Consider the following 9,291-nt stretch of genomic DNA (forward strand, 5'->3'; position numbering starts at 1 on the left):
AAAATTGTTATTTTGTCAACAGCAGGAACATTTTTTTTTCTCACAATAAAGTTAGTATGGATACGAATGTAACTTAGTGCTGTTTGCCTTTTGCTTGTGCGATTTACGATTTTATCACATGTTCATTCACAGAATGAATCATACATTGTATCAGCAACCACATACATGCACTATTTCAATTTTTTCAATTTCAATTTATTTTCATATTTCTCACATATACAATATAAAGTAAATTGATGCGAAATCTATACAGAACATAATTCAAAATAGAACTTCACCGGAATGTTCAAAAGTTTGTCTTGGTATACACAAGGTCTGTATACATGCGAGTTAAACTGAGATCATAATGCGAAAAATATGATGGGGCCTGCGTAAAAGCAAGCTTGTATAGAGCCGCAGGTCCCGTGGTAAAATCAGATTAGGGGAAGCATAAGTACAGATATTTTGAGACCATACTATAACTGGGGGATCCGATTAAAACGAACAAGATCAAATCAAATGTTGCTAAATAAGATACAGAATAAAATACACTAACTTCCAGCGTAATTTCCGCTGAATACAGAGAACAGAGCACCAATTAAATGTCCTAAAAGTCCCACAAACTGCAGGACACACTCTCTTTGAAATGTTTTACAACTCCCCATCAAGGTAACATCAGTATTGCACTTCAAATGCCGCAAGTAAAACTTCAAGACAAATTTGTATACAAAAAAAAAAAAATAATGTTTACACTATTTACAAAGGAGACAAACTTCCGGCAAATATTCATGGATACATGTACAACTTGTAGCAAATCGGTAAACATCACATTACACATCCCATAGACTTGAAAAGACAAACTGACTAATGAATGTACAAGTTACAATTGAATGGATGTGATCGTCCCCTAACACCAAACTGTTTGCACATGTCGCTATCTCGTTTCAGAAGTACAGTACTCTGACGATAAGGTCTCACAAAATTGCATCCTTTCACTCCCAGAGTATGAGACTTGCTAGATTTATGATACATTACACTGTAATTGACCCCTTTGGCATTATCGGCTCCGTATGGAACATAAAAACGAGCATGGCTATTAATGTCACATAGAACATGTATTAGAGAATAACCAGGGTTATCATTCCGTGCTCTCTGAAACGGGGAATATGCTAAACTCAATCCTCATATAAGCAGTGGACAAGAGATGCACTATCCCAATAAACTCGCTATTTTGTCTACCAGTGAATAAAAAACAAGTGCAAAGTAAGCGCCTCTGCTCTGAGGGACTTTAACAATCCCGTTATCCGTGGGACAGAAAAAGTACTTTCTGCTTTTCTGCAACAATTGTACATCCAACACCTGAAACACTCTGTTGTGTGGAACGAGATCGGTCGGCACTGATTGCAAAAATAAATGAATAAATCAATTGATATGAACAAGAAATGCTGGTATCGACCAAAATCTCATGATTTTTGCAGTAGGAGACGCCAAACAGTTCGAGATTCTCGTCTCTGATTGATGCAACACGCACCCAGTCCTAGATCCTCTGCTTCACCGGACTATACTCAAGCCTAGTCGTGGATTTGTTTGCTCTGTTGAACGTGGCACAGGAACAGTCCTCGATATACTGCACAGATCCTCTGTACAATGTGTAGGACTCGAAACAAACACTGCTACATATTTTGCTGTATGCTCTGTCAGATATGCATCGCAGTGGGCTCAAGATCCTCCAGCAGCTGAAAGAATCAAATGATAGAGCAGACATAAATGACGAAAGTTTGTGAAAGTGGTCCTTATCTCAAGCGAACCCTCGATTTATCCATTAGATCTTTGTCTTTTCTCTTTCATTTGAAGTTAGCGAGTATTTTAAGACTAACACGGTCTTGCGGCGAAAAAAGATACAGCATTGCATCTGTTTCTTGATTTTGTACTTAATAATGCGTACAACGTTACGTAAGTCTTGACAGAAATATTTTCGTGGTGGACCAAATTGCAGAACCTAATGCTGTTTCTATACTGCTTTTAAAAAGGTCTATTCCAGGCTGGAGATGAATAGAGCGCTCGGGAGGAGCGTTTCAATATAGTTATCTCGTGCTATAATCCCGTATGTTTGTACAAGTGTACCACCGTTCTGGAAAACCCCACACCTTCCTTGTAACTGGATTTCTGGACATGTAAATTAGATTAGTGAAGATGCTATGGGAACAGAATGAAGTGTGCGATTAGATAAAGGAGGGAAATTTCGATTGAGTGGCCGCAGCTTCTTTTATGACTCGGGGGAATATGTCTCTGACACTTCTTAAAAAAGATGAAGTTTGTTTGTACATGTAGGCCTACGTGTATTTACCGTTTCACGTCGTTTCATATTCTTTGTTGATATCATCACAGCGTCTCCAAAACTAATCTTGCTGGCCTTTATGTCCTTGATAAACAATTTCTGCACATGAAGAAAATCAAAGAGTCAAGAATAACTGAACCACATAATGCATAAACTGAACGAAACAAAACAAAACGCTCATTTAATACATGTATTATTCATGATTGAAGTTGTAGAATGAAAAAAAAAATTACTAAAAGTCTAAAAGTTATTGTCGATCAATATACAAACATACACACACACACACACACACACACACACACGCATACTATTATGTCAATGTACTGTATGTGAGTGTTTAGTACATAGACCTGTATAGGTATTAACCATGAGATCCGTATGAAGAGGTATACTGTATATATATATATATATATATATATATATATGTATATAAATTGTATATGTATATATATATATATATATATATATATATATATATATATATATATATTATATAGATAAATAGATAGATATACATTGTAAATACATATACACATAATCCAGGTACGTGTATATTATTACCTCCGAGTTGTCCAGTTTTATGTTCTGTATGGTGAAACGTCGTTTACTGGCCAACGTCACCGGGGTCACCTCCCTTGAACGTCGAAGTATGACCCTTTGGAGGGACGAAACCCATCGCTGTCGTGATAACAACACAGCTCGTTTTGACTCCGCATGGTAGTACTCGACTTTGGCCTCAAAGTCCTCATCGTTCCCGAAGAAAATACTCGTTTCGGCCGGATACAGGCAGTCAAAGAGAAGACCAAGGCTCGAAGCAATTGCCGCCAAGAGACCTAAAAATAACAATGAGAAAATATAAGATTTGAATAAAGACAACCTTCAAAAGGTCTGAAAATTTCTCTTGTCTATTAAAATCAATTTTCACATATTCTTCGATCGAAGAGCTACCGAATATGAATGAATCAATAACCGAATTAGAAATCATTAGCTTAAAATAAAACGATAATAAATATGCTTAATCCACCAGAGGAAGCTGCAGATGAATTAATGTCTTTTGCAATGATGACCATGATACTTTTGTGTCAATATGGTGAGGGGCAGTACTTTAAAAGTTGCATTCGAATGGAGATGTGTGTTGTTCGTCGTAGCCTTGAACAAATTGGCAGAAAGTATAAAGAATCGGATAAGTTGATCCGATTCAAGTAAGTGTCGCTGCGGTTGCATAAAAAACGCCGTTAGTACATGTATTCAATACTGTACAATAAATGAAAGATATATACAGATACTCAGGGGCGGATCCAGGAATTCTGAAAATGGGGGGGGGGGGAACTAATATTTCTGGTGCCACTTCCGGGTGTCATTTAATTTTTTTCTTTTTATTTCTCTTGTTTTTAACGATGATTAAAGGGGGGGGGGGGCGGCGTGCGCCTCTTAATTGCGCCCCCCCCCCCCTCTGGATCCGCCACTGGATACTTGTAAAACAGATACACAATACATTTATTTCTTATCGATGCGAGGGGTAGTTCAGTCTGACTTATTCGTACATACGACCACTCATGGATGGAATACAGGTATAGGAAGAAATCCGAATATCTGGAAGTTAAGAGTGCATATGTTGTTGTATGTCTAACACTGGAAACCAACAACACGTACTAGGGACCTATGTTATTCATTCAATACGTTAATGAACCATTTTCAGGGATTGAATCAATCATGTTCTTTATCATTAATACACCGTTATTACCGCTATCATCAAAGAGCCGTAAAACGATAAACGAACCTCCGGTTAGACACAGGTAGAAGGACCAGCCAAATGAGAAAGTGAGCACGTGATCGGACGAGAAGGGGATGGAGAGTGTCGAGCCGTATCTGATGGTGGCGTATAAGACGTTTCCACCCAACAAGCAGGACCCGGTGAAGAATAGGAGCCAGAGACCTGTCGATATCACGCCACACATTAGAACGATGTTCGCCATCAGCCACAGCGGGAAGGACAACCTGTGCGCAATTGATATAAGCAAACATGACATGCTCCTGAGGTGATTCAATCGACGTCGTGGATTGGAGGCGTAGTAGCAGTTTGCTTTTAACATTTGTTGTTGCTGTTTTTTAAACACAGCATCAACCGTTGTAATATGGTTCACTTCTGTCTAACAACTTATTTTATAGCACTTTCAATTCAAGGACCTCGAGTGTAGCAAAGACAAAGTTTCTTAATAGGCCTACTAGATCAAATTTATCATTAATTGTAACCGTGTTTGCATTTCGTTGTATTGAATTGAATCGAAGTGAACTGAATTGAATTAATTAAATCAAAATTATTTGTTCAGCATAAAACATCCAACAATGACAATGATAAACAATTATGACGACGTACAAAGTTTTTACAGTCAGTACAGAATGTTTAAAATATGTAATAAGCTGAAGGAGAGCAGCCAACCGTGAGCTAAAGTTTCCTTCTGACCAAGTATTTAAAGGTATGATAGTTTAAAGAAATTTAAGAAACATATACATGTTGTACAAGAAAGAGCAGAGCCAAAAAGTACATCGTATAATTATAGCAATGACATACAAACACGTTTAAGTTGCAGAAACAGTACAAAAACAAAAACGAAGTGAATTATTGTCACAAAAATGAAATAATGCCAATTAATCATGTGTAAGAAGTTATGAACTATAATTCTTTCTTCATAGCTCTGCTTGTTCGGATGAATAAATCAAACTTGTATAAACTTCAAAAATAAACAGAAAAACTAGAATGTGCTTCATACCAAACAATTATCGATGTGTAGTATCCAGCTAGACGATAAGAGCGCCCCCACCGAATCAGCTCGCCGTCCAAAGTGAAATATTCGGCAATCCACAGTATTGGGTATGGTAATCCGCGGTACTGCGCGTCACGAAATTCCTGATTAACTCTTCCGGCTGGCGAGAGATAAACAAAGATCGAAAATAACGAGTTGTAAGTTATTATTGGCAAATGTAAAAACAAAGAAAGAAACACAGAAATAAGAACTTCTGTTCATATTCTTGAATGTAGGCTAACCTTTGAGTGGGTAAGAAGGTAGAAAAACAGTAGACTCTTGACAATCATGGATGTGATTTAAAGATTATTTGATTAAATTCATTACCGTCTGAGCAATGCTAATTTCGTAAAGAAAGTAATACTATAACATCCGAACAGAACATTTGACACATTGCCTAATGTAGCTATACGATCCTATTGTTTATGTTTTTTTCTTCACAATGTAATGAATATGCATTTCATACATTGTATTTTTTTCTTTTAGTCTTCTTTCTGAATAGCTGGATCAGCACATGAATCAGACAACAGCATTGCAGTTACTGGAGTTATTAGGGGCTATTACTTCTTGTATTACTGCTGAAGTCTGATTCCAGAATTGGAAAAGAGCTTACAGTAGCGTCCAAAGCCGTTTCTGCCCTGCGGTCCGTTGAAGTCAAACCGTTCGTTGTAGTTTACTCGCTCGCCTGCCGCCGGTGAGTCGCCATCTTGGTATTCGGGCACACCTGCGAATATTAATGAGGATGGAACGTGGTGAAAATTATGGTGTAAGTCGCTATAGTTGTTTGTAAACGAAGAATGAATTTTAGAGCACGATTCCTTTGCACATAAACTATTAAGGTGCTCGGTAGGCCGCGAAATTGAATGCTCCAAATGTTATGGTGCTTGTGTTCTCACAACCAGTTTCAATTTCGGTTTCATGCGAAGCGTTTGATCTGCCTATCGACATTCACAGGACTGTACTTGTTCTACTTGACTTTTATTTCTAGAGTTGCGTTTACTTTCAAATTATATATCTATATAATCTATAAAATCTATAATGTTTAATGGAACAATATCCTCATCTTTTTTTTCTTTATTCATCTTTTTTTCAAATCTTTGCTTGCTTGTTTTTGGTTTTGTCGCCAGAAAGTGACAGTATCACATTACTCAGTGACGTACTAATTACTCTTCCTCTCTCATTGTTTCCCCGATTATGAAACAATATAGAAACTTGTTAGTATTACGCGCCTTCTTAAAATCCATATACTGATCACCAAGTTGAACGACAGTGCTATATAGACCTACATAGTCCGATACAACAAACAGTAGACAATATCACTTTATTTTACCTTTCAGGGTAATGTTTACTGATCTCAAGCCGATTTTCACCCCGATGTCAGCGTGTATCTCGCCTGCTTTCCAGGCTCTGTAGGCTGTCGTTGCGTTGTGGATGGCTGATACCTCCCAGTCCTGACCGTAATTAGAGACTACAAAATAAACGATTAGATACTAGTGTCAGTGTTATTCTTATCGTTATCATTACTCATGCTTTGTCAATCTCCTGGTGGTAAAGAAAAGTCAACTCAATGACTGCAACCCGTGTACGTCTCACCAGATAGTATTAGTATAAATATCAGCCGGTTTTTGTGCACGTGTATGGCTACCTCAAATTATGATATGTTACTTGCAAACACTAATAAAAGTGATTGTCTGCGAGAAATGTCGTGTGATCATGAGCACAAAAACATGAATCGACCATCAACTGCGCGGTCAAAATTGAAATACTCACGCCACTAGTCTCCAATTCTCTGAGTCTCAGAGCCTCCACTGTCATTAATAATTGATTGATTGATTGATTGATTGATTGATTGATTGATTGATTGATTGATTGATTGACGCCCTGTTGTTAAGGAACAGTAAAGGGTCTACACGCGGCAGTATGTAAGTTGTGCGTCAATTCGCACACAACTATAGGCCTTCCAACAAAGTTGGTACAATAAATCATTTGCTTGTTTATTTGTGTGCACTTTGTGTGCATCCCTTTTTTGAAGGGTTTGGTTGGGTGACTAACTGACTTTCTGCTTCTCATGATAAAGTACTTGCGTCTTAAGAAGATATGCTACTACCTCCATGTGTTGTTTTAATGCATTTTGACATCATTTCACATCAGCAGTAGATCGAGTCCTACACACAATCATAAACCCCACTCGAACCCCGTCTGATTCACGCAAGTCTCCCATCATCGGGTATCAATGCCCTTAAGGTGAGCGAAGTGTGATCACTCAATCGGCATTGACGAAAAATTGTGGTTTTTTTCCAATCACTGCCGTTTTGAGCCATATAACACCATTACTACATAATGGCCATTCTATCAATATAATAACGATAATAATAATGATAGTAGTAGTAGTAATGATAATAATGATGATAATAATAATAATAATAATAATAACAATAATTATAATAATGATAATAATGATGATAATGATGATAATAACAATTAATATACTACATGTATTATGAAAATTATACCCTTATCGGGCTATGTGTTCTCCCCAGTGCCCCTTTGACCCATATAGATGTCAACTTTGATACCTGATGGCTATGGTTGGGATATGATGTGACAATAGTCTAAGAGCTCGTCGACAATTCGACCCCCCCCCCCCAAAAAAAAAAAAAAAAATGGTACATAGCCATTTTACGTCCAAATGAATTTCCTAGCGCGACAACTACACGATGTTTAATGAATGTACTTACTGATGATTGAAGATCCCACGAAAAAGCTGATGATGATCCGAAGAGCAGCAAATACACGCTGGAATGAGAGAGAAAATAATTTTGCAATAAATGTAGAGAATTGCTATATTTATTAAAGATATTGTCGTTGTATTGTCGTTAAATTGGTTCGATGAGAATCAGGAGAAACAAGAAACACGAAAAACACATAAAGGTAAAGAACTTCCGAGTCCTGGGAATTTTGGACATTAATATTCAGCATGTTCTTCGAGACAGAGAGTGACACTTATCCATTCCTAATCTATATGCAACAACAGTGGACAAAATGGAAGATGATTAATTTGATCCTTGGTAATAAATGGAATGCCTTTGGTAGCTGAAGATGGCAGAAGAATAACATTATTTGCAACTCATAACATATAAAACAAAAGTTTATATGTATGATTCAATGTGCCATGATCCCCGTGGATTTGATTTAAAATATCTTTTTGTAAATTCTGGCCATACGATTATGTTGACAGGCAATCCTGCATGCGTTGCATACATAGGCCTAGCAGGGTCCAGATTGTTCGAACAAAATATATCGTATCTGAGTCATTTTTGTTTTTGTTTGTTTGTTCCCCAAATGCGCAATTAGCTGGGAAAAAAAGATCATACCTTCCATCCTCTAATTCCCGGTAGGATGATGAAGACAGAAAAGCTGCTGATAAGGAAAGCGAAGATGAATCCGACGACAAGCACGTCAGCTGTCACTGCCGTCTGATTTGGCGGGTAATAGGTCGGAAACCCGCCGTTTCGAAAGGCTCCATAAGCCATCGTATGCCGTTAGCCCATCTGCGTGTTGCAAGAGCGGTGTCAAGCCTTCTTCTTTCTTGACGTCACTAGAAGCTCGCGGGATGGCTCGCTCTTCTAATCATATCTGCCGGGGAACATTTTAAAAGAAATAATATTATGTACTGCAGCTATGGAGTACGCCTCCCCCCCCCCCCCCCCCCCCATCCTCTCCTTTACGTCGCCCTTCTTCATCAGTCATCACCACCCCTCCTCTTCTGTACCATCGTGTGATATAGGTTAAAGAATTTATCACATACTTTAAATCCCCTCCGATATACTATTATAATCATATTCATTAAAATTCACACACACACACACACACACACACAAACACACACACATATATAATATACATATATAGGGATGGGTATAATAGTATAAAGTCTCCTCTTGTAGGCGGTAGGCTATTAGAAAGTGATCCAGTCGTTACATTACACTGGCGGAAGACGAGAGAACAAAGGCACTGTGGCTTGATAATATTCCTGCTTTAAGTGATCATACGCATGCACCTAAGATAAAACTCATGCCCATGCGTGATATACCTCACTACCTAAAAACAAAAACAAAGACAAAACAAGACAAAACAAAAACCAACAAAAAATGACTACAGAGAATCAAT

At 37.8% G+C, this 9,291-nt stretch overlaps 1 protein-coding gene across 1 annotated transcript; it reads right to left on the reverse strand.

Moving 5' to 3' along the window:
* Positions 1-1,676: 1,676 nt before the first annotated feature.
* Positions 1,677-8,654, reverse strand: LOC139744137 (dual oxidase maturation factor 1-like). Its single transcript, XM_071654591.1, has 8 exons — positions 8,496-8,654; positions 7,860-7,917; positions 6,452-6,589; positions 5,735-5,845; positions 5,089-5,242; positions 4,098-4,315; positions 2,879-3,150; positions 1,677-1,715 (listed from the first exon to the last, which is right to left on the reverse strand). The coding sequence occupies exons 1-8, from the start codon at positions 8,652-8,654 to the stop codon at positions 1,677-1,679; spliced, it is 1,149 nt and encodes a 382-aa protein (XP_071510692.1).
* Positions 8,655-9,291: the final 637 nt, after the last annotated feature.

Source organism: Diadema antillarum, unplaced genomic scaffold (genome assembly GCF_040938485.1).
Source record: "Diadema antillarum isolate AM-2024a unplaced genomic scaffold, OU_Dant_1.0 seq00001139_RagTag, whole genome shotgun sequence".
Lineage (NCBI taxonomy): Eukaryota > Metazoa > Echinodermata > Echinoidea > Diadematoida > Diadematidae > Diadema > Diadema antillarum.

Bases quoted from the DNA above. Each gene is read 5' to 3' on its own strand.
- LOC139744137 (XM_071654591.1), bottom strand. From the start codon at position 8,654: ATGGCTTATGGAGCCTTTCGAAACGGCGGGTTTCCGACCTATTACCCG. The intron at 5,846-6,451 runs GTAAAATAAAGT...TAATATTCGCAG, and splicing joins AGTAAACATTACCCTGAAAG to GTGTGCCCGAATACCAAGAT. The intron at 1,716-2,878 runs GTAATAATATAC...TGATTCTTTCAG, and splicing joins TAAAACTGGACAACTCGGAG to CTGCTGGAGGATCTTGAGCC.